Source organism: Lithobates pipiens, unplaced genomic scaffold, assembly GCF_037356315.1.
Source record: "Lithobates pipiens isolate NorthernLeopardFrog02 unplaced genomic scaffold, aLitPip1_a1.2 Scaffold_25, whole genome shotgun sequence".
Lineage (NCBI taxonomy): Eukaryota > Metazoa > Chordata > Amphibia > Anura > Ranidae > Lithobates > Lithobates pipiens.
In genome coordinates this window covers 112,269,329-112,295,910 of record NW_027507787.1, presented here as the reverse complement: position 1 = coordinate 112,295,910, position 26,582 = coordinate 112,269,329, and the positions used below count along the sequence as shown (strand labels likewise).

The 26,582-nt window shown below is 44.0% G+C and overlaps 1 protein-coding gene across 2 annotated transcripts in view; it reads right to left on the bottom strand.

The window, feature by feature from the left end:
• The window catches only part of TMEM132A (transmembrane protein 132A), a 408,370-nt gene that overhangs the window by 243,646 nt on the left and 138,142 nt on the right, over nucleotides 1-26,582 (bottom strand). For both annotated transcript variants that reach the window (XM_077454804.1, XM_077454805.1), the window contains exons 4-5: nucleotides 14,479-14,780; nucleotides 4,183-4,326 (exon numbers count right to left, since the gene is read on the bottom strand). In XM_077454804.1, coding sequence (XP_077310930.1) covers nucleotides 4,183-4,326; nucleotides 14,479-14,780 — 446 coding nt within the window. The remainder of the gene's footprint in view (nucleotides 1-4,182; nucleotides 4,327-14,478; nucleotides 14,781-26,582) is intronic.

Here is a 26,582-nt window from a genome sequence, read left to right as displayed (position 1 = left end):
AGGTGGAATGAGAACCTTTTTTGGTTCATGGTAAATAGGTAGCGCCATTTTCCCCGGTCGTCATATTGTTTTCATTCTTGGAAGAAACCCTAAAAGGGGATTTTCTTCTTGTGGGGGGGGCAACCTAGAATTATATATATATAGGCATACAAGACATACATAGGATTTGTATTGAGCCGTTTTATGTTTTTGTTTACCCACTCCCGGTGTTGAATAGCGCAGTTTTTCGATCTTTATAATCACTTTGAGTATTTGCCCTTGCATGGGCATGTCTAATTTTTAAACTTTTAATGTGTATATTTTGTAACCCAGCTTTTATGAAAAGTTAGGAACTTTTTCATGGTTTTATATACACATTTGTTTACTTTGCACTTTAATAAATTGTATTGTCTTGATCCTAGCGGTTGATCACGCGCCTTCCTCTTTCTTTTTTCCCCACTTGTCCTTAAGAGGGTCGGAGAGGCCCATACGGAATTGGTAGCACAGAGTGGCATCGTTCCAGTTAGTGTCAAAGGCGCATTGTCTGAATTCTGAAACAATCTTCCACCTCTCTACGACCTTGTTGGAGTGAGTGAAGAGCCGCCTCTGCAGAAGCAATTTGCTGGGGATCTTCATACAACTGGGCCATAGCACTGAAGAATGAGGCCAAGTTCGATAAACATTCAGCATCCTGCTCCCGGAGACTTCACCTTGAAGTAAGGAAATAAGGAAACCAACCTTTGTAGCCTCCAGAGAAAGTGTGCGTGGCTGAAGAGCGAAAAAGAGTTTGCATGCGTTTCGGAAAGCTCTAAACTTGCTGCGTTCTCCCAAGAATCTGTCCAGGGTCGGTACTCTGGGCTCGGGTGGAAGCATGACCACTGCAGGAGAGGTTCCTTGTAAAGAGGGAGATGCCTGGGTGGCTGTAGAGTCAGACAGGGTCTGTAAGCGTCCTTCCAGCTGGGTATAGCCCTCTTGGAAGGCCTTAACAACCTGTGTCAGGCCGGTCAGAAGCTGGCAAAGTTCTTCCATGAAAGAGGGTCCCCGCACATGGCTGTCTGCTACTGTCACATACCTAACAGTAGAGCCCGATATGCAGAGGACTGCCTCTCGTACACCTCTGACTCGAGGCCACCTGGTAGAGCAAACAGGAGGAGCAGGAGTTCAGAGTAGCACGAGTGCCAGATGGATCGCAGACAGTAAAGCCAGGAAAGCTCCAGGAGGGATGGTAGTTCAGTAGAATTTTTCAAGCAGAAGAGAAGGCAGGTACAGGCAGGCTGGGTTATAAACTGGAGGGCACATCAGGAGCAGATGCGAAGGCAGAAGCATAGTCAGGATACAGGCCGGGTCTGTGATGGGCTGGCAGCAAGGTAGCAGAGGGAGCAGGCAGATGCGAAGTCAAACAAGCCGGGTCAGGTGCAGGCAGGAAGAAGGAATGCAAGAGGCAAGCCAGCTCAGTTAACAGGAACAGGTATCAGATACTAGGCAACAGGAACACACAGGAGCGCTGTACAGCAGGCAGCACCGAGTCTGGAAACTGGCTGAATTTAAATAGCCTGTTTGGGAGCCAAAAGCTGTCAAAGAGTGCGTGCGCACCAATGGCATTCTGACAGGTGTAGAGGTAACAGGTCGTCTTCTTTTACGGTCATCTTGGGTGCTGGTATGCCTTCCTGACAGGCAGATGTAACAGGTCATCTTCTTCGAGCAGCCATCTTGGGTGCTGGCATGCCTTTCCTGACAGCTGGGAAGGCATAAACCAGTTGGAAAAATCATAAGAGCTTGTAAAAGAGCCATAAGCAGGGTAATTCCCTTTTATAAACACTGAGTGCAAAGGAGAGCTCCCATAGTAGTGGCCCCTGTTGGTTTTAGGAAACTGTTCTTATGGTAACTGGTCCTTGTGCCTGAAGTTAGTGCAAGGAGGTCATCAAATCTGCATTTCATTGGTCTAAAGCTGGCAGACTGAAAAGTAAAAAGCGAGGAGGCGGCGGGATAGAATTACAGATTGTTCCTGGAGGTCTGGGACATCTCAGATCCAAACTGACACAAAGGCTAACAGACATTCCCTGTTTTAAGAGGAGTAACGGCACCTCTTCATTTTTGGCTTCCGAAACCCAAAGGTTCTAGAATGCCAGAAATTTGCAAAATAATTCAGGCATGGTGGAGAGTACTTTTACAGTACAGGCCAATGGTGAGTGTCACAGTCAGATGAGGGAAGCAGTGTCAATATTAGGACATAGCTCTGGGACACGGGAACTACTATCCCCCTGAATGGTGTTGTGTGTTTCCTGTAGGCTATCTGCAGGACATATGCTATTCAGCCCTTTAGTCCCAGCCTGCTTGCACCTGTGACCCACCATTGTTACTGAGGGGATACCCAGTGAGGTATTCAAAGTTAATGAGTGTAGCATGAATGGGGTTTTGCATGTCGGGAGAAGGCAAGAGTCACTATAAACCAGGAGATCTAAGTTCCTTTGGCTGTGTCAAGACAAGAACGCAGCAATGCACTGTGTGCATTCCTGGCAGAACATGTGGGTGGGAACACTTGGGAGGTGTGGCAAAGCTACTTTCTGAGACTACAAGTGAAAACTGACAATTTTAAAAATGCTTGCTGAGAAGCGTTAGAAGCAAAATGGCAGGGGATCACACAATAAAGTAAAAAAACACTCTAATTGTTTAAAGCCAGGAATTGGATTCCATCTACAGGGAAACCCTGTTTTACTTTATCTGCAATGCTGGGCCCATGCTTCATCCGTGAATGGGTCTCTTCAGTGTAAGGGAACCACAGAAATAGACTATGGCCCTGCACTGTATAAGTAGCACCCTGCACCTATCTTCACATGTTCACGCTAAGCCAAGCAGCCAAAGCAGAATCCAGTGACTGAAGCACTACACACAGAGGAGTTTGGGTATGGTCTCTATGGTACACACTGAGGGTAACTGATCCAGAAATTGCTAGGTAGCGCAAGGCAATAAACAGATGTTGATAGAAGATTCAGGCGAAAAAACTTCAATGGTCTAAAAAAGAAAAAAATATATTTGGAGGAAAACATGTCCATCAGCCAAGGACATTAGCTTTTTTGCTCACAAAGTAGGCAGTGTTATATGAATACACCATAGGGACAGCCCTTACACACGTTTGTGCCAGTGTACAAACACTTTAAGGGAGTGGGACATAACCCATGGTCTATGAATACCCTCCTATACTGTACAATTAGGATACATGTTTTATGCTTTTAATAGTGTGGATTACAATTTGCTGTAATACGTTTGCTGTGCACTGTGCCAATATAGTACAAAAACACAGTGACTCTCTATCACAGTCATCATTATTACATTATAAACTGCACTCCTCTACTTTTCTATTACATATGTCCATGATGTAGTAATGATTTATGGTGACAGTCTTTCCCACTGCCGTGATACAACTCATTTGCTGCATCCCAAGCAAATAGAAGATGAAAAGACATAGAAAGTAAAAAAAAAAAAAAAAAAATGTAATTACTGATGTAGAACAGCCTTACAATACAATGGGGGGTTATTTACAAAAGACAAATCCACTTTGCACTACAAGTGCGCTTGGAAGTGCAGTTGCTGTAGATCTGGGGGGGGGGGGGAGGTCTGAAATGAGGGGAATCTCTGCTGATTTTATCATCTGGTCAGGTGTAAGCTAAAATGCTGTTTTTTTTTCTCTTGCATGTCCCCCTCAGATCAACGTCTGCACTTGTAGTGCAAAGTGGATTTTCCTTTTGTAAATAACTCCCGCTGTCTTGTAATTTGTCAGAAGCCATTTTAAATATACTATTGCTAACAAACACAAATGACAAAAAAAATCATAACTATTACAATTATACTTGGTAATCAGTTATAAACCAGCAAAGATATTAACTCCTTTACGCTCAGCCTTGTGTCCCTTTACCTGCGACTTTATGCCTGGGGAGTGTGTGGGAAGGACTGCCTAATCACCCACCTTGCTGGCTCCTGATAACTACTGGAGACCAGGATCGATCTTTGACAGTTGGATCACTGTACTAGGAGCCTACAGGCTGTCCATTAATGCATGATCAGCTTGTGGGTGAAGTTCATCCTTTATGCATCCGCAAATATGCATCACGTAGTCAGCAAGACGTTAAACTAGTCTTTACAAAACAAAAACAAGAATGCTTTCTGGTTGATTTGGCTGAATTAAAATGTATCCTATGGTCTCACCTGCGCTCTGAAGATCCTCTATGAGTAAAGTGTCCTATAATGGTGTGATGTTTAGCTCCTTTCTGTGTCTCTGTTTTTATTGCCCAAGTATTTGGAGCAGCAGACCGAGCAAAGAGAAGCTCCAATCCAGTACGGCACCGTACCCTGTAAGATTTGAAAAATAGTTTAGTAAAACCAAACCTAATCTACAACTGATGCTACACAACAGGAACCATTCCAATATTACACTTTAAAAAACCTTCCCAAACAGAAATCACTATGTCTATTTGTCTAGAGGACCCTATGTAGTGTTTGTAAGCCAAAATGTCAACATTTATAAGGATAACAGATGCTTGCCTGGGAGTTTGATACTTAAAATTCATAATAGTCATAAGAAGTTTGAAAACAACTGGACCCATATATATGACTGAACCCCTTTCCATTTCTCAAGGTCTTTAACAGAGACAGAAAAAAAAAGAACAACAGGATTTTTATAACAGCTTACCTATAAAATCCTTTTCTTGGAGTACATCATAGGACACAGAGCCTTAAGTATTTACTTAGTGGGTTATAGCTACCTTCAGGTGTTGACACTGGCACACCCAATACAGGAAGTTGACTCCCCTATATAACCCTTCCTCCTTCCAGTACCTCAGTTTTTGTAACCAAGCAATATACTTAAACCCCATAAAAGAAGAGGGATGGGACCTCTGTGTCCTATGATGTACTCCAAGAAAAGGATTTTACAGGTAAGCTGTTATAAAAATCCTATTTTCTTTATTGTACATCAGAGGATACAGAGCCTTAAGTATTTACTTAGTGGGATGTCCCATAGCAATGCTACTTGAGGGGAGGGAGACACAACCCGTAGGGCACCCCCAGACCTTGAGTACTTATACTGCTGCCTGCCGCAAACTGTGCCTGAAGGAGATATCCTCATTCCTTCTTACATCCACTTGGTAAAATTTTGTGAATGTATGGACCGAAGACCAAGTTGCGGCCTTGCAGATCTGAGCAAAGGAGGCCTGGTGACGCACTGCCCAAGAAGCAAAAACCACTCTGGTAGAGTGCACCTTAACTTGAATAGGGAGAATCGTACCCCTTAAATCATAAGTTTGAATTATAACTTGCCAAATCCACTTAGCAACAGTGGATTTCGATGCTGCCTGTCCTTTTTTTAGGACCTTCAGGCAGAATAAATAAGACATCAGTCTTACGAATCTGAGCAGTTTTCTTTAAATAGATTTTCACTGCTCTCACTACATCAAGACAATGTAGTGATTTTTTTTCCCTGGAACATGGTTTTGGGAAAAACGATGGCAGAACAATATGTTCATTCAGATGAAAGCCTGAAACCACTTTTGGCAAAAAGCCTGGCTGAGGGCGTAACACCACTCTGTTCTCAAGAATAATCAAATATAGCTCTTTACAAGAAAGAGCAGCCAATTCTGAAACCCTCCTTGCTGAGGATATAGAAACCAAAAATATCAGCTTCCTAGTCAGAAGGACTAAGGGAACATGCTATTATGGTTCAATTGGCGGTTTTTGTAACACTGACAAAACTAAATTCAAGTTAAAAGGTGATTTAACTGGCGGATTAATCTGCATCACCCCTTGCATAAAACCCGGACTAAAGAATGTGTAGCAAGCGGGCTTTGAAATAAAACAAATAAGGCTGCGACTTGGCCCTTAATAGTATTTAGGGACAACTTCATCTCTACGCCCAATTATATTATAGGCAGAATCCTTGCCTTTCTATATCTCTGAGGGTGCCAACCCTTGAATTTACACCAGGAAACGTAATCTTTCCAAACTCCATAATATACAGCTCTGAAAATTGGTTTCCTTGCATTGATTAAAGTTAAGATAACAGACCTGGAAAGCCCATGCTTCTTCACAATGTGGGTTTCAATAGCCAAGCCGTTAAAGTTAGCGTTCGTAAAAGTAGGATGGAATATTGGCCCCTGCGATAGCAGGTCTGGCCCTAGTAGGAGAGGCCAAGGACTCTCCACTGCCATCTTTACGATCTCTGCGTACCATGACCTTCTAGGCCATGCTGGTGCTACCAGAATTATCGGCTTTCTTTCCAGCTTGATCCTGCAAAGAAGTTGAGGCAGAAGTCGGGGAAAAGCGCAGATCCGTGGAAACTGATCCCATGGAGTTACCAGTGCATCTGTTCCATATGCGAGTGGATCCCTTGTTCTATACACAAAGTTGACTAACTTCATGTTGAATCTGGATGCTAGAAGATCTATGACCAGAGTCCCCCATCTTTGATAAACAGCCCGAAAGACTTTGGGTGAAGAGGCCATTCCCCTGGCAATAACTGCTGATGACTTAGTCTGCCTGCCACTTTTCTACTTCCGGAATGAAAACTGCTGATAGGGATGGGACATTCCTTTCTGTCCAAGTTAGGATATGGTTAACCTCTCTCTGAGCTGAGAGACTCTTGGTGCCCCCTTGATGATTGATATAGGCCACAGCTGTGGCATTGTCAGATTGAATCCGGACTGGACAATTCTTTAACCTGGAGGTCCAGGTTTTCAGAGCCAGATACACTGTCCGAATCTCTAGGATGTTAAAGGGCAGGGCTGTTTCGAGTTTTGACCATTGTCCCTGGACCGTCGTCTCCTCTAGTAACGCTTCCCAGTCTGAGAGGCTGGCATCTGTCGTTACTACTTTCCAGATTATTGGTCTGAAGGATTTCCCCTTCAGCAAATTCTGGCTTCGTAACTACCAACTGAGGCTTTGAGACACTCTTGGGGACAGCCAGATTGGCATGTCCAAAGCTTGGATCTTCTTTTTCCAAGCAGAGAGGATTCTGTATTGCAACAGTCTTGAATGGAACTGGGCATAGGGGACTGCTTTGAATGAAGCTACCATCTTTCCTAACAACCTCATGCAAAAGGCGAATTGAAGGATTTGCTCTTGACCTGACCATCCGTACTAGCTCTTGTATGGAGCTTATCTTTGCGGGAGGAAAGAACACCCTTTTCTGGGCTGTATCTATGATCAGGCCTAAGTAATCCAGCCTTCTTACTGGTTGTAAGGAAGACTTCTCTAGGTTGAGGATCGAACCAAGACTTTCCAGGTAACTGGTTGTAATGCATACACTGTGCCTTAAGCGAGTCACTGACTGGTCTATTAACAATAGATCATCTAGGTACGCCAACACTGTTATGCCCTGTGCCCTCAACGTGGCTAGAGGTGGGGCCAGTATTTTTGTGAATACCCATGGAGCTGTGGCTAGCCCGAGGGTAAGGCCATGAACTGAAAGTGCTGTTGTTCCAATTCGAATCGCAGAAACATGCAGATGTGTGTCCCTGATGTGGATGGATGCCAGAAGTTCATCCTACAAGGCGGAGAAGACCGCTAACTTGATCGACTCCATTCAAAATTACCAAATATTTAGGAACCAATTTAGATTTTTTAGATCCAGAATGGGCCTGACTTCTCCATTCGGTTTTGGTACCATAAACAGGTTTGAATAGAAACCTAAACCTTGTTGTTCTGTGGGGATCTGTATGATTACCCCTTGAGTCAATAATCGGTCTAATGCTTGAAACAGGGATTGTCTTTTCCCTGGATCCTTGGGAATGTTTGATCTCAGAAAGTGAGATGGTGGAAACTCCCGAAAAACTCTAGCTTGTATCCTAGAGCCACTGTGGAGAGAGCCCATCTGTCCTGAGTTTCCCTCTGCCAAACTTCTGCGAAATGCAGAAGTCTTCCCCCACCTTGGTGAGGGGAGACGCCTCTTCATGAAGAGGTCTTCGTATTCAGCTTTGTAGTCTTGTGGCTCCAGGTCTTACTTTGAGCCTGGGCTCGACCCTGCGATTTTCCTCTGGATTCTGATGGTGGAAGCTGTCGCCACTGCCTAGAGGCGGATGGACTTGGCGCAGGAGAGAAAGTCAGTTTAAATTAAGGACGTTTATACTTTCTTTTGACTGGCAAAAGAGTACTTTTTCCACTGGAAATTGTCTGGATGTATTTATCCAAATCATTTCCAAATAGTCGCTCCCCATGAAATGGGAAACTAGACAGTAGGTTTTTGCAGGGTGCTTCAGCAAACCAACCCTTTAGCCAAAGGGTCCTACACATGTGTACTAGCACAAGTGCAAGGCGTGACACCTGGTGAATAGATTTCTTTATAGCATCTATGGCAAAACATAATGCTTTTGGTAAACCGGTCACCTCACGGGCCTGTTGTGCAGGGAGCTCATTAACCACTTGCCGACCGCCGCACGCCGATGTACGTCATCAGAATGGCACGGGCAGGCATAAGCACATACATGTACGTCCTTTGCCTCCCGCGGGTCGGGGGCCCGATCGGCCCCTATCACCCCCCCAATTACCCCTGCCCCCCAGTCACAGTGACACCAATGTCATTTTTTTTTTTTTTTTTTTTTTTTTGCATTGGTGTCATTTGTGACTGTAATAACTGTTAGGGCAGTTAGGGTTAGCCCCCTTTAGTTCTAATGTACCCCCCTAACCCCCCCAATAAAGGTTTAACCCCGTGATCACCCCCCGTCGCCAGTGTCACTAAGGCTGGGTTCACATTGCAGCGGTTTATGAGAACGAATGTGATTCGCACCGCACTGCAGTGCAAATCACATCCGATCTCTGTGCGATTCGAGTTCAGCCATTCGCCGCACCCGCCGCACCCGCCACACCCGCCGCACCCGCCGCAAATTCGCACGGGACCCTTTTTTTGGCCCGCAGCAGAATCGGATCGCATGGGTGTTCACACCATGCGATCCGAGTTTGCAGATCGCACTGCGATATGCGAACTGATCTGGGGGTGTCAGTAACATTTCACTGACACTCCCAGCAGTTCGCATAGGGCAGTGTGAACTGCCGCCGGGAGGCATGCGATGCGGGAACCCGCCGCGGATTCGCGGCGTTTCCGCATCGCTCCAGTGTGAACCCAGCCTAATAAGCGATCATTTTTCTGATCGCCGTATTAGTGTCACAGGTGACGCTAGTTAGGCAGGTAGGTATTTAGGTTCGCCGCAGCTTTTTATAGCGCTAGGGACCCCCATATACTACCGCATAAAGCCCCCTGATTGCCCCCTAGTTAACCCTTTCACCAGTGATCACCATATAACTGTTACAGGTGACGCTGGTTGGTTAGTTATTTTTTTATAGTTTCAGGGCACCCGCCATTTATTACCTAATAAAGGTTTAACCCCCTGATCACCCGGCAGGTGTCATTTGTGACTAATAACTGTTAGGGCAGTTAGGGTTAGCCCCCTTTAGTTCTAAGGTACCCCCCTAACCCCCCCAATAAAGGTTTAACCCCGTGATCACCCCCCGTCGCCAGTGTCACTAAGGCTGGGTTCACATTGCAGCGGTTTATGAGAACGGATGTGATTCGCACCGCACTGCAGTGCAAATCACATCCGATCTCTGTGCGATTCGAGTTCAGCTATACAGATAGTATGGCTGAATTCGTGTCGCACCCGCCGCAAACTCGCACGGGACCCTTTTTTTGGTCCGCAGCAGAATCGGATCGCATGGGTGTTCACACCATGCGATCCAAGTTTGCAGATCGCACTGCGATATGCGAACTGATCTGGGGGTGTCATTAACATTTCACTGACACTCCCAGCAGTTCGCATAGGGCAGTGTGAACTGCCGCCGGGAGGCATGCGATGCGGGAACCCGCCGCGCATTCGTGGCGTTCCCGCATCGCTCCAGTGTGAACCCAGCCTAATAAGCGATCGTTTTTCTGATCGCTGTATTAGTGTCACAGGTGACGCTAGTTAGGCAGGTAGGTATTTAGGTTCGCCGCAGCTTTTTATAGCGCCAGGGACCCCCATATACTACCGCATAAAGCCCCCTGATTGCCCCCTAGTTAACCCTTTCACCAGTGATCACCATATAACTGTTACAGGTGACGCTGGTTGGTTAGTTATTTTTTTATAGTTTCAGGGCACCCGCCATTTATTACCTAGTCTCACTAGTGTACCCCTAAATTTAGGGGTGTCTACTTTCCAAAATGGGGTCATTTGGGGGGGGGGGGTTTGTGCCATCTTGGCATTTTATGGCCTTCAAAACTGTAACGCCCTTAGAAAGCCTGAAGGCGGTGCTTGGTTTTTGGGGCCCCGTACGCGGCTAGGCTCCCAAAAAGTCCCACATATGTGGTATCCCCGTACTCAGGAGAAGCAGCAGAATTTATTTTGGGGTGTCATTTCACATATGCCCATGGCATGCGTGAGCAATATATCATTTAGTGACAACTTTGTGAAAAAAAAAAAAAGTTTGTAATTTTCCCGCAACTTGTGGCAAAATATAAAATATTCCATGGACTCAACATGCCTCTCAGCAAATAGCTTGGGGTGTCTACTTTCTAAAATGGGGTCATTTGTGGGGGTTTTGTGCCATCTTGGCATTTTATGGCCTTCAAAACTGTAATAGGTAGTGAGAAGTGAACTCAAAAAATTACGCCCTTAGAAAGCCTGAAGGCGGTGCTTGGTTTTCGGGGCCCCGTACGCGGCTAGGCTCCCAAAAAGTCCCACATATGTGGTATCCCCGTACTCAGGAGAAGCAGCAGAATTTATTTTGGGGTGTCATTTCACATATGCCCATGGCATGCATGAGCAATATATCATTTAGTGACAACTTTGTGAAAAAAAAAAAAAAAAAAAAAAGTTTGTAATTTTCCCGCAACTTGTGGCAAAATATAAAATATTCCATGGACTCAACATGCCTCTCAGCAAATAGCTTGGGGTGTCTACTTTCTAAAATGGGGTCATTTGTGGGGGTTTTGTGCCATCTTGGCATTTTATGGCCTTCAAAACTGTAATAGGTAGTGAGGCGTGAAATCAAAAATTGACGCCCTTAGAAAGCCTGAAGGCGGTGCTTGGTTTTCGGGGCCCTGTACGCGGCTAGGCTCCCAAAAAGTCCCACATATGTGGTATCCCCGTACTCAGGAGAAGCAGCAGAATTTATTTTGGGGTGTCATTTCACATACGCCCATAGCATGTGTGAGCAATATATCATTTAGTGACAACTTTGTGTAAAAAAAAAAAAAAAATTTTTTTTTTGTCATTATTCAATCGCTTGAGGCAAAAAAATAAAATATTCAATGGGCTCAACATGCCTCTTATCAATTTCCTTAGGGGGTCTACTTTCCAAAATGGGGTCATTTGGGGGGGTTTTGTACTGCCCTGTCATTTTAGCACCTCAAGAAATGAGATAGGCAGTCGTAAACTAAAAGCTGCGTAAATTCCAGAAAACGTACCTTAGTTTGTAGATGTGACAACTTTTGCGCAAACCAATAAATATACAATTATTGACTTTTTTTTTACCAAAGACATGTGGCTGAATACATTTTGGCCTAAATGTATGACTAAAATTGAGTTTATTGGATTTTTCTAATAACAAAAAGTAGAAAATATCATTTTTTTTCAAAATTTGCGGTCTTTTTACGTTTATATCGCAAAAAATAAAAATCGCAGAGGCAATCAAATACCATCAAAAGAAAGCTCTATTTGTGGGAAGAAAAGGACGCAAATTTTGTTTGGGTACAACATTGCATGACCGCGCAATTACCAGTTAAAGCAGCGCAGTGCCAAAGTGTAAAAAGACCTCTGGTCATTTACCAGCAAAATGGTCCGGTCTGAAAGTGGTTAAGGGCCTCTTTGAACTGGACTTTTAAGGACTGACAGATGCATATAGCTGCAATTGCAGGCTGAGCAACAGTACCTGCTAAAGAAAAAAGTGGATTTTAACAGTATTTCCAACCTTTTTATCTGTTGGATCCTTTAGCATTTGTGTATTGTCCACTGGACAAGTTAAACTTTTATTCACACTGGAAATTGCAGCATCTACTGCTGGAACATTCCATTTTTGGTGAATTTTTCCTCCATAGGATAGAGAACTGAGAATCTCTTTGGAGGGAAACAATGATTATCCAGATGATCCCATTTGGTATAAATAAGCTTCTCTAGTAATGTGTGGACTGGAAAGGCATGCACTGGTTGTGAAGGTTTCAAGGAACCCAAAGAAGAAACCAGACTTTATGCTGACTCTGTTAGGGGTAGCTTGAAAGTGGAGCGAACCATATCCATAAGGATTTGCACCTCAGATTGTGTAGCTGAAACTTCAACTGTTGTTTCCTCTACAGAGGAGAAATCGGTTTGTTTTTTCTGATCATTTGAGGGCAATACCTCATCCTGTCACCACTGTTCCCCTGGGAAGGGGTTTGGAGTGGGAGAGAGGAATCTAGCATGCTTATCCCCTTCAATGGAGGATGTGATTAAAGCCGCTAATCTTCCTTCTAAGCCCTGCAGGGCAGAGGAAATGCATCTTCAGTCACGTATACAGGGGCAGTTGCACCACCAATTGCTTTTAATGACTCACCATGGCTTGCCATGTCAGGTATCTCCAAAGAGGATGACAATGTGGAGGGCATGTCTGGAGTTCCCAGAGCCTGGGGGTGGTTTTGGTGCCTTAGTAGTAAGCCTTGAGGCCATAGTGGAAAACACAAAAAGCAAACGTACTTTAAGAACTGTTCTATTTATTTGAATAGTAGGAAAAACAGTGGTAGCATAGAATGATCTAATGCTAAACAATATGTTTTTTTCTGTACTGCAAATGCCTGTGTAAACCCCTCACGTGCACCAGCGCTTCTGTGTCCTGTGGCAGCCTTGCTTCAGCTGCTTTGATAGACAATGTCTGTTTCCCAGAGTATAAGCTTTAAGCTTTTTCAGGTGTGAGACTGATTGTCTATGCGCCACGCCCTTTCCTGTGCTTTAGCAGGAGTCACCTCAGAAGGGATGCGGGCAGGCGGAGGGGGAAGGGGATTTACACAGCCATTTTATCAGCTTTTCAGATTTATGCTTGTTTAAACATAACATGTATCCCTGTCCACTCAGTTTCCCCATTTAGAGTGAGAGGAGGCGCCCCCTCCAGGTGCTGAGACACGCTGCATTAGCACAGATTTAAACAGGGTCTATATACGCCATTACTCCCTCTAGAGGAGTTTTTAAGACATTTTACAATGTAATTGAAAGAAAAGTCATAGGTGGACTTGGCAGTTCCTATGCTTTCCTCTTACATTTTCCTCACTGCAGGATACTGCTGTAAACAGACAGATCCAAACTTCACCAATCACAGCGGGCAGTGTGGTTAAACCTTCCACTCCTTTGGACCATGTATAGCACCCCTCAGGACAGCTTTAGGTAATGTAGCAAGACCTAAAAGAGTCCTGGTTCCTAGGGTCCAGCCCTCAAAGAGGAGCGTTACAGGGAAAACCTGGAGACCCGGGTACTATCCTGGAGCCGCAGTGGCGGGACGGATCTAGTTGTGAAGGCTTTTTAAATCCAGCATGGATCCCTCCTGGAGCTCCGCAGCACACATCTTCACTTGTGCCAACACCTTTAGATACTGGCGAAAAAACTGAGGTACTCCTGGAAGGAAGAGGGGTTATATAGGGGAGTCAACTTCCTGTATTGGGTGTGCAAGTGTCAACACCTGAAGGTAGCTATAACCCACTAAGTAAATACTTAAGGCTCTGTGTCCTATGATGTACGATAAAGAAAGACTCACTTTTAAGGAACTACAGATCTATGCATAACATCCCTCATTCTGTAACTTTTACTGCATAGCATTAACCCTACTGGTCTTCCTGATATCTCATATATTCCGTCTAAATTAGCACAACATTTTTCTTTGTTATGACAACAAATTGGCTGCTTTCACCCTCTGTTGACAAAACTATAAGAGATGGCGCAAAAGTACAACTGATGCTTAAATTAAAGCAGAGTTCTACCCAAAAGTGGAAATTCCCCTTTAAGGATTCCTCACCCACTTACATGCCACATTTGGTAAGTAATTTTTTTGGAGGGAGTGGGTACTTGGTTTTGACAGTTTCCCAGTTCCCACTTTTGCTCAGGCCCCTAAGTGACACGAGTGGAAGTTCTCCTTTCCCCCTTCCTCCCTGCAATCTTCTGGGACACCTCAGAGGTCCCAGAAGATTTCCAGGTCATTAAGGAGGCGCAGAACGCACCCAGCTGCAAACCCGCAAGCTGTCACAGCCAGATGCCCACACTTGCGATGCCGGCGCCAGGGAGAGACAAGGGAGCGTTTGAGGGTTTGGGTAGCTGCATCGCTGGGATCATGGGAAAGGGGAGTGTGTGTTTATTAAAGGGCAGTAATTACACTTTTTGTAGCTGCTGACTTTTAATAAACAAAAATGACTGGAACTCTGCAAATAATGTTTTAAATTATATATTTTAAAATGAAACAAGCAATCTGATTGCTGCTAAAAATTTATTTTATCCAACTTTTAATAAAGCAAATCCAACTCCTCACCTAAGGCTAAAGATAGGTTGTGTCCAGTTTTGACGGAGGCTTATTGATACCGTAAACACTTCTCCAGGTAACAAAGTCTTGTCAGGTAAAGTAATTGTCATAAAGTCCCCAACGCTAAGCCGCTGAACTTTTGGTGTGTTCACACCCACAAGATGAACCATCCCAGCAATCTCTGATCTTTCTTCATAATATTTGCATTCCTCAGATGCAGAATAATTCAGTGTCACATTTACAGGGAGGGACACAAGAGAAAACCATGAAGAAGAAAAGTGAAGCTCCACAATACACACATCAAGGGAAGTCTGTAAAGAACAGAAAAGAGAACACTGAAATGGAAGGAAATTGATAGTGTTTTATTTATAAATGCAGTAAGTTATGTTTAGTACATTTCAAACAAGAAAATAAAAAAATGTAAAGCAAAAATGTATTATATCATATAACTGAATGCTGATTATAGGGTTTGTGGATCTTCAACTCAATCATCTTAGCCTCAACTGATCTGAAAAAGAGCCACTGATTTAGGAAATAGCCATTACAGCTCCCCCCCCCCCCCCCCCCCCTTAAGAATATTCTATTCTTTAAGCAAAAGGGAAATACAGTGCATCCGGAAAGTATTCACAGTGCTTCACTTATTCCACATTTTGTTACAGCCTTATTCCAAAATGGATTAAATTCATTATTTTTCCCTTACAATTCTACAAATACTCCATAATGACAACATGAAAGAAGTGTGTTTGAAACCTTTGCAAATGTATATCAAAAAAAAAGTCACACTAAGTATTCACAGCCCGTCATGACACTCAAAATTGAGCTCAGGTGCATTCTGTTTCCACTAATTTGGAAAGCACACACCTGTCTATATAAGGTTCCACAGTTAACAGTGCATGTCAGAGCACAAACCAAGCAATGAAGTCCAAGGAATTGTCTGTAGACCTCTGAGACAGGATTGTATCAAGGCACAGATCTTGGGAAGGCAGAGAAATGTCTGCAGTATTGAGGGTCACAATAAGCACCGTGGCCTCCATCAGCCATAAATGGAAGAAGTTTGGAACCACCAGGAGTCGTCCTAGAGCAGACCGCCTGGCCAAACTGAGTGATTGGGGGAGAAGGGCCTTAGGGAGGTGACCAAGAACCTGATGGTCACTCTGACAGAGCTCCAGCGTTTCTCTGTGAAGAGAGGAGAACCTTCCAGAACAACAACCATCTCTACAGCACTCCACCAATCAGGCATATATATGGTAGAGTGGTCAGACAGAAGCCACTCCTCAGTAATAGGCACCTTTGCACCTGAAGTTTGCCAAAAGGCAACTGAAGGACTCTCAGACCATGAGAAACAAATTTCTCTGATCTGATGAAACAAAGATTGAACTCTTTGAACCAAAGACTGAATGGCAAGCGTCATGTCTGGAGAAAATCAGGCACCGCTCATCACCTGGCCAATATTATCCCTACAGTGAAGAATGGTGGTGGCAGCATCATGCTGTGGGGATGTTTTTTCAGCAGCTGGAACTGGAAGACTAGTCAGGATTGAGAGAAGGAGGAATGCAGCAATGTATAGAGACATCCTTGATGAAAAACTTCTCCAGAGTGCTCTGGACTTCAGACTGGGGCGAAGGTTCATCTTCCAACAGATCAATGACCCTAAGCACACAGCCAAGATAATAAAGGAGTGGCTACAGGACAACTCCGTATATGTCCTTGAGTGGCCCAGACTTGAGCCCGATCGAACATCTCTGGAGAGATCTAAAAAGGGCAGTGCACTGACGTCCCCATCCAACCTGATGGAGAGTGTCATTTTTTATATTTAATACATTTTCAATGATTTCAAACAAACTTCCTTCAAGATGTCATAGGGTATTTTTTGTAGTATTTTGAGGAAAATAATGAATTGAATCCATTTTGGAATAAGGCTGCAAAATGCAGAAAAAAGTGAAGTGCATACATTCTGGATTCACTGTATATACATGTATATTATTTATGTTAAACATGTTCTAATTGGGTGGGATTGTATGTTTGAGGCAGATATAGGTAATCAGACACATTGATTATTTTGCCAAAATTAATTTAACCCAAAAGCAAACCTATAATATTGCAGCATACCATTTCTAAGATGTGATGGTTGCATTCATTTTCTTTTTTAAGCTTTTTTACTTGCATCTAGCCAGTAAGTCTTTTTTTTTTTTTAAAAGAACAAGCTCTTCAGCAGAATATATTAGTTACAGAGATGAGGCAAAACATTTAACAATAGCAGTGGTGCTTACAATTATCCACTTTTATGTAAAACCTTTCTCCAAAATGGAAAAAAAATAAAAAATTCTGTAACTGCTTATAAAGTTTTAGCTGGAGTTTGGTTTCAATTAGTTGGTGTCTTTAAATATGCTAGTACATCTAATGCTTCCCCCCCCCCCCCCCCAACACCTTTAACCAGAGTGGGGGCACTCTAGTACAGGAGGTGGCCAGAATACTAAGGGGGGGAAAAGTCTAACAAAAGTCTAACAAAACAAAAACGAATGCAGCCACCACATTAAATAATTGGTAAGCTGCAATATATTACATTTTTGGTTTTTGGGTTAAACTCTTAACTGTTTAACTGCTTTAACTCTTTAACTTTTTTTTAAACTATTACTTTAGTACACTGAAATTTTCTCAGTAAGAGTTTGTTGTGCCCCAAGGACCAAAAACAAAGGAAGAAAAAAAAACTGATTTTTGTTACTCACTGAAACAGACAGAGCTCTTCTGATTCTTGACCAATAAGAATTTAGAGCACCACCTAAAAGAGTAGAACACTAGGCAGAAAAGAACTTGGCACCTCCTATGGGCAGTACTCTTGTATAAAACCCTTTTCCTACTATAAACTTGCCAGTTAGTCACAAAGCAGTGTAATGCCGCGTACACACAACCAGACTTTTTGACAGCAAAGGTCCGACAGAATATGTCCGTCGGACAATTCGATTGTGTGTAGGCTCCATCGGACCTTTGCTTGCCAAAAATCCAGCGGGCTTTAGAAATAGAACATGTTTAAATTTTTTCCACCGGAACTCCGCCGGACCGAGAAATCCGTTCATGTGCGTGATAGTCCGACGGACAAAAACCGATGCTAGGACAGCTATTGGCTACTGGCTATGAACTTCCTTATTCTAGTCCGGTCGTACATCATCACGTTCGGATCCGTCGGACTTTGGTGTGATTGTGTGTGGCCAAGTCCGTTCATTCAGAAAGTCCGTCGGAAAGACCGTCGGACCTAGTCCTTCGAAAAGTCTGGTCGTGTGTATGCGGCATTAGAAGCAAAACCAACAATAGAGGGGTGGATGCTGTGTCCGTCAATGATAGAGATGTCTCAAAGTAATACCTCAATGAAGGGTGGGCTAACCAAAACAATCAAAGCAACTAGGCAAACACACCAAAAAGAATGCAGGCTGACTAATTCAGATCCCACCTTGTGAAAAACTGACTTTATAGGCTCAATATGGGAGACCAAACAGAATTATAAAAAACAATGCATTTATTAATAAAAATAAACAAATTTGAAGATTTAAGAATATAGACAAAATAGCCTTAAAACAATCCACATAGAAAACACCCTATTGATGGTATTGGTCTAAAGCACATGAGACATTAGCTAGCACATGTATATAATTGAAGAATCTGTATGCTTCCGAAAGAAAACCAGATATGCCAGGTTAGGTCAACATTTGGTAGGAGCTGGAACAAACTGCTTCACCCACTGAGAACGCAAGATTGTCAGGGCTAGGCTCAGCTCTTCCTTCACTGAACTGGCCACTCAGCTGTCAGCTAAATGCCAGCCCAGTGTTACTCAGCTATTGACGATATCCTGCTGGTCAGTCCTGCCTACTTAAGCCACCCAGTCCAGAGAAGCTCTGCCTTCGCCTTGGTCAACGTCACAGAAACTATCGCCTGCGATCCTGTTCAAGACTGGCTGTGCTGACATCCCTTCTGGCTCCAGATCCTGCTTGCTGTTCCACTACATTGATCCCTGACTTCTGGCTTGGCTGACTTTCCATTCCGGTTACTGAACTTTGGCTATGTTTTGACGTTAGTTCTTTTTACTTTTATTATTAAACAAGACTGTACTTCTGTCTTGGCCTGATTTCATGGTTTCTGACAGAGATTCCTCCAACTCCGCACTTCTCATGGCACCTTGGTGATTGACCTAGGCCACTGCTGTGGAGTTGGCCAACTGGATCCTGATCGTGAGCCCCCGGAGAACACCTGGCCTATAGGGAGGGAGACATGAGTCAGAGGTCCTGGTCGCATAGTTTAGATGAATCAGGATGTCCAGAGAAGAGAGTGATCTGTCCCATTTGGATAGGATTTCCCTCTGCAGAACCCTTCCCTGTATTGTACATACAAGACTGCCTCGAAAGTGGACAACATGAGACCCAGCGCCTGTATGCAAGACTGCAGGGAGGATCACTTATGGGATAACAGTAAGTGGACAGCAGTCCAAAGCTTGTAGAGATTGTTCACCGTAAGAAACACCTTGGCCTGCATGGAGTTGAGTATCAGTCCCAACTACTCCAGCCTCCTGGGCGGGGACAGGGCAGATTTGAGATTCAAGAGCCATCCAATGTCTGCAAGTAGCATATTGCGATTTCGACACTGTCCATCAAGATCGAACAAGTCTCTGCTCACAGGAGCAAGTTGTCCAGGTAATTAATCACAGCAATCCTCCATTGCCTCTGTAATGCAAGGACTAGGGTCATAACCTTGGTAAAAACCTACGGAGCAGACTCCAGACCAAAGGGAAGCTGCATAAAATGATAATGTACATCAACTGGAGCCAGGGGAACTAAATATCCTCCTATGAGCCGTAAAGGAATGCCTGGAATCCAAAGAGGTGCCTTGCTCTTCTTGGCCAGTGGAAAAAAAGTACTCTTGACACCCGTAAAGTTCTTGATGATGTCGTCCAAGGTAGTGTTGTAGAAATTGTATTAAGATGTAATCCATATGTATTGTCACAGCATCTCCCAGTGTTAGTTCTACTTGCAGCTCGCTCAAAGAGCGAACCGGTATCGGTGAAGGACCTTTGGTAGTGAAAAGCTTCCTGTGGATGTAGAGAGGTGTTCGACCTATAAAGATATGTCTGCCAGCGAGGGCCCCTGCGATATGCACAGACTTATTCAATTGGTGGGGATATGTTCACTCTGTGAAGACATTATCAGTTTGATACCCATCTGCTTTTGCAGAGGGATGTACGCTCATGTCTTTCTGTGTGCCTGATCACCACGTATAGGGACCATGAGCGTTTCCCTGCAGATAGCCTTGTGTCCATAGGAACAATAATATAATCTGGCTATGCATTGTTCTCTGAACAATGCAAAATAAGGATTCACGCCAATGGTAGAAGCGGGAATGTGTGCACGAGCTTGGTCGGAACACCGTTTACTACACATGGGTTTCCTTTGTTAACTGTAGAGGCACAGTTTTCATGTACAAAAGGTGGGAAATTGTGCACACTGGTCTGCACGAGCACGCTCAGACACTCCCCTAGTTATTGTTCGTTTTGACTATACGTACGTTTTAATTGGTAGAGTTTTGTCAAACACTTACTGTTTAAACACTGGGCACTTAAATCCCCTTCCTAACCAGACCAATTTTCAGCTTTCGGTACTCTCACATTTTGACTGACAATTACTTAGTCATACAACACTGTGCCCATATGAAACTTTTGTCGTTTTTTTCCCCACACAAATAGAGCTTTCTTTTGGTGGTATTTAATCACCACTGGGTTTTTATTTTTTGCTCTATAAAAGAAAAAAGACCAAAATTCTGTAAAAAAAATGAATTTTTCTTTGTTTCTGTTATAAAATTTAGCAAATTAGTAATTTTTCTTCATAAATTTTGGCCAAAATTTATACTGCTACATATCTTTGGTAAAAATAAGTACAAATTGGTGTATATTATTTGGTCTTTGTGAAAGTTAGGCCGCGTACACATGCGGGGACTGTTCGCCCAACTTTGTCCGTCAAACAGTTTCAGCAAACAGTCCGCTCAAAATTAGCATGGACGGACATGGCCACACACGACGAACGAACAGTTTGCTGAAACCGTGCGCGATGACGTGAACGGCACGTACGACGGGACGAAAAATACGACGTCCTATACACTGCATTATAACTTTCGGCGTGTAAATCCTTTCTGAGCATGCGCGGAACTTAGTTTGACGAACAAGCCTACACACGAGGGGACTGTTCGCTGAAATAAAGTTTCAGCGGACAGTTTTTCGGAATTTCCGAAAAACCTTGTTCAGCGGACTGTTCGCTGAAACTGTCCGCTGAAAGCCCACACACAGGCGGACTGTCCGCCAAAACACTGTTCAGCGGACAAAGTTGGCCGAACAGTCCCCGCGTGTGTACGCGGCCTTATAGAGTCCACAAACTATGGTGCCAATATCTGAAAATTGATCACCCTTCAAAATTGCACACACTCGTGGAATGGCGCCAAACTTCGCTACTTAAAAATACCCATAGGTAACACTTTAAAATGTTTTACTGGTTAAATGTTTTGAGTTACATTTCTCTAAAGTTCGCAGCGATACCTCACAAGCGTGATTTGAACAGCATTTTCATACATATGCGTTCGCTTCTGCATGCGAGCACACGGGCGCTTTCAATTTTTTTTTGTATTTATTAATAAACAAAAATAAATTTAAAGATTTAAGAATATAGGCAAAATAGCCTCAAAACAATCCGCATATTCACATCGAAAACACCCTATTGATGGTATTGGTCTAAAGCATATGAGATATTAGCTAGCACAGTGCATATAATTGTAGAATCTTGTATGCTTCTGAAAGAAAACCAGATATGCCAGGTTAGGTCAACATTTGGTGAGAGCTGGAACAAACTGTTCCACGCACGGAGGACGCAAATGGCGGCGGGGGAGGGAGTCCCCTCTCGCCTCCTGCAGCACTATGATCATTCTTACGATATAGGGAATAGCCGACTGAAAAAGCCGATATCTGAATGATGCCTGTAGCTGCAGGCATTATTCAGATATCCCCACACAAAGACAAGGACGTCATATGACGGCCGGCGGGCGGAAAGTGGTTAAAATGCATTTATTTAACACAAAGTTGTCCATTTATACAATACAATATACAAAATAGATTCGCCTACTCTTGAGTACGGCGATACCACGTGTGAGAGACTTTCACAGCCTGGCCACATACAGAGGCAGAGTACAGCTGATCATGGCTAAGTATGGTTGAGTGTGGCTGGGTACCGCCAAGCATGGCTGGGTATTGCAGAGTATGGCTGGGTACCGCCAAGCATGGCTGGGTATTGCAGAGTATGGCTGGGTATTGCAGAGTATGGCAGAGTATTGACAGGGTATGGCAGAGTATTGACAGGGTATGGCAGAGTATTGACAGGGTATGGCAGAGTATTGACAGGGTATGGCAGAGTATTGACAGGGTATGGCAGAGTATTGACAGGGTATGGCAGAGTATTGGCAGGGTATGGCAGAGTATGGCAGAGTATTGGCAGGGTATGGCAGAGTATTGGCAGGGTATGGCAGAGTATTGGCAGGGTATGGCAGAGTATGATTGGATCCATGGATATGACTGCAATTGTTACAGAGCAGCAGTGTGGGCACTACAAATACAGCCCACAGTGCTGCTGCCATCCAATCTCTCCCCTCCACTGTACAGATCAGTACAAAGAGGGGAGAGAGTAACCAGCATTATGACATGACACCGGTTTGTTTACAAGTGATCGCTCTGTCATTTGACGGAGCGATCACGTGGTAAACAGCCACGATCAGTGGCTGTGTACCGTGATTTATGATGCATCGGGTCATGTATGCCCTCCCAGAGTTATCCAACCGCCCTGTAGCCATCATTCAGCTATGGGCCGGTTGTTAAGTGGTTAAAGGAATGCCTGGGGTTGATTGGCTGAACTGTATAGTCGCCAAGCCACTTTCATTACCCCTGTTCAAAGTCCTATAAATAAAATGGAACGCTCATAACAAACCAGGACTGTCTCTGGAGTTTCCCACGTGAGAACAACTATTGTGTCCGACTTACTTGGTAAACATGAGTGCACTCAATTGCATTATCCAAAAGAGCTGAAAGGTGTGCTTACTAGTGTAAGTGATGTTAATTGTGCAATAGCATATATTCATTTCCACAACAGCATGGAGATCCAGGATTTTCAGAGCCAACAGAACTTCCTTCCCAGCAGAACAAGAAGAGGGAGCGGATCCAGAGAAACAAAACAGCTGGCCATTGGCAAGACCAATTTTTTTCAGTTTTTGAAATCTTTTGCTGTGCTGAGGCCAGCAGTTTGTTTTCCCTGTCCACTGTATCAAGTAGATTCTGATTTGCAAAATGATCGTTTTGTTTTTCTCTCTTTTGGCATAATGACGGGATTTTAATTATATGTTATAGTTTTGTCATTGTAGGTAGGTCTATTGATTAGGAAGGCAACCTATACTGAAGACATCTATAGGTCCTAATCAAAACAACCTAAAGTGGCTGGTATAGGCAATTGTATGCTTTGAGTGTTTGGTATAAGGAACTGTATGCTTTGTGTGTGTAATTTGTGTGAACGTTGTATGGAGTAATTTTGTGTTGTAACTTTGTTATTTTATGTTGGATATATTGGTTAGGGAAAAAAATATATATATATATATATTTAGTCCTCTATAAGCACTAATCAATATAGCCTGAAGTGTTTAATCTGTATACATTTAAAGGGATTGTAAAGTACATTTTTTTTTTTTTTTTAATAACAAACATGTTATACTTACCTCCAATGTGTAGCTCGTTTTGCACAGAGTGACCCTGAACCTGCTCTTCTGGGGTCCCTCGGTGGCTGTCTCTGCTTCCTCCCGCAGGTACTTCTCACGTTCATGTGAGCTCCCTCGCATGGTAAGAAGCACCTGCGGGCGCGCTCCCGTGATACAGCCGGTGGCTATAGCCGCTCGCTGTATCACACGGCCCCACCCCTCCGCGTCAGTGGATGTGATTGACAGCAGCGCGAGCCAATGGCTACGCTGCTTTCCATCCATCCACTCCAGCCAATCAGCGGCCAGGCTGAGTGGTGAAGAATGGCGGGGTCAAGCGTGGGATTTTCGAGGGGTGGGGTAAGTAAAACGGGGGGGCTGGGGCTGCAGGCACTGTCAGATGTTTTTTCACCTTAATGCAAAGAATGCATTAAGGTGAAAAAACATTTACCTTTACAACCCCTTTAAGTGTTCATTTGGTGTCTCAATTGTGTAGTCAAGTTTTTTTTGGTGGGGAGAAATTTCGGTTTTCTAGTGAAGACATCTTAGTTTTTGCTGGTTTTGTAGGATTGTGGACTGAATTTCAGTTGATTACAACCACCATTTTGTAGTGGATTGAATTTCAGTTGATTACAACCACCATTTTGTGGTGGACTGAATTTCAGTTGTTAATGCCACCATTTTGTTTCTGCTGAATTTTGGTTACGGGTGGAATTATTCTGCTTTTGGGCTCAACTTCAGTATTTTGTGAAATTAATTCAACTTTTTGCAGGAATTTCAGTTTTTGGCTTTCAGTCGAGTGAAAATAGTCAGTTTTTGTACTGAATTCTGTTTCCAGTAGAATAATTTTGTTTTTTTACTGCTACAAGGCCGCAGCTGTGCACTGAATACATGATACCTCACCCCCAGGTAGGGGGGACGAATAAACGCTACCGGAAGCTTGATCCTGCTGTGATTATACACTGCGGAAGCAAAATTTCAGGTACCGGGTACTCGATGTGCACCCCACCCACTGATCTGCCTATGTAATCAAGGCAGAATGCCATTCTGACAGATGGGAACGAATGGAGTTTGCAGGGAATAAATTCTATCTCTATAAAATAGTCGGACAACCGGGTGGGCACTAGGCAGTACTGCTCTGAAAGTTAGTACAAGGGTGCCCTGGATGAAGGGACACGTCATAAGTGATTCGAGTCCTCTTGGGTAACGTGCGGTCCATGCATGGGAGAAAAAAAAATAAAATAGGCTCCCCACCAGACAGCTGCACAACATATGTCTGGGTTTGGGGTTCCGGACATGAGACCCCCTTAAAGATTGGCATATATGGTCAGAGGGTACAGCAAGGTGTATGCCTTTAAAAGGTACTTTTGATACCTGGAGGTAGGAGAAACTCATTACCAAGTTTAAAATCAGACTCCGGGCTACAAATTAGCTCAGTATTGGCTTCAGAAATCTATAATGGAGAGTGGGTTGGATGTGTAGTACATGTATGGTTAAAATTCTTCTGCATGAATTAGGATTTAGCTACTGCACAGGTGGAAAATAAATTCCAAATTTGTAGTATAATTTTAGCCTACCGGAAAGAACGTTGCTGGGTAAAGCCTATTTTTCTTGGCTAATGCCCCGTACACACAATCGGAAATTCCACCAACATGCGCCATCGGACTTTTGCTGGTGGAATTCCAGCTAGCAAAAGATTGAGAGCATGTTCTCTATTTTTCGGTTGGAAAAAGTTCAGATCCGAAATTCCGATCGTCTGTACAAATTCCGACGCGCATAATTCCTACGCTTGCTCGGAAGAAATTTGACGCATGCTCGAAAGCATTGAACTTAATTTTCTTGGCTCGTCATAGTGTTGTACGTCACTGTGTTCTTGACGGTCGAAAGTTCATAGAACTTTTGTGTGACTGTGTGTATGCAAGCCAAGCTTAAGTGGAATTCCGCCGGAAAAAAACATCAACATTTTTTTCAGACGGAAAATCCGCTCGTGTGTACGAGGCATAACAGTTGCCATTGACATAATAATGTCAAGGGAGGGTATTCCTAGCAGCCCCATCTATAGGTGCAAAGAAAAGAAACAGAAGAGGAAATCTGTTTTTCAACATTGTGTGGGTGGTTATAGTATTTTCTTTCTCATACATCACGGGACACAGAGACTCAGTAATTACTGGTGGGTTATAGGGTATCACTAGGTGATTGGACACTGGCACACCCTAGACAGGAAGTTTGATCCCCCATATAACCCCTCCCTCTACTGGAGGTACCTCAGTTTTTTTGCCAGTGTCTTAGGTGTTGGTCACAAGTAAAGATGTGCTGTGCTGAGCTCCGCTGGAATATCCTTACTGGGGCCAGCTATGCAACCAGATCCATTCAAAGTGTCTTTTCCAGACCGAATTGGATGGTACCGGGCCTCGTTTCTAAAGAAACTAGGTTTTACCTGTAACGCTTCTCTTTTTAGAGAGCTGGACCCTGGGACCCAGTACTTGTTTTTTTCAGCCATATTCCCGGCAGGGTGCTTTACAGGCCCAGAACTGTGGATCCCCCTATTCAAGGGGGCCCCAGTCTGTGAAGGTTTTTTTTCCTAACGGAGCCCACAGTGAGAGGTGAAGATTGGGTTTGTTATTCAGACCCTGCAGCTGGATAAGGTAAGGGAGACTCTTCAAGAATTTTTCTAATTGTAGTAGGTTTTCTCCTTTTAAGTAAATGTATGCTATGCCTATAGTCGCCACCGGGGGCTGCCAAGAGCCTATACCTTTTCATGTCTGATCTGTCGCTGGGTGTCCACGCTCTATTCTCCTCCAGCCATGCTCCAGGAAGGATGAAGGTAAGGGGTTTTTTTTCTTCTGGGATTCTCCCTCCACGTATTAGGGGGCTGAGACAGGCCTGGGCAGAGAGCGGTAATATACCCCACAGCCCACGGCCGTCCACCGCTGCCATTACAGCGGCTTCACATCCACCAGCCCTTCGCTCTTCTCTGTCCCAGCCTCCCCTCCATGCTTGCCATCAGGGTTAGAGCCTCTGCTCACGCGGGAAAAGATCATTTTTAAAAAGGAGCGGGGGGACGAAGTGGTCGGGGGAGGGGGGAGCAATAGGCTACACAGGCTTTAAAGTGCACTCTTTTTCAGATGCACACAGCCTATGGAGGGACACAGAGCTGACAGACGCATGTGAATCTAGGAAGCACAGGCATTCCCAGGCAGCATTTACTTAGGCACCAGACTGAGTCTTAAGTAGCAGCGGCAGTTTCTGAACTACAGGGCTCAGCAGTCAGTGCATTTTTTGTGTGGTAGCTCTACCTTTTGTTTCTTTGCACTATGGGTAAAAGAGGTACAAGTACCCCGAAGAATAGGGGCTCT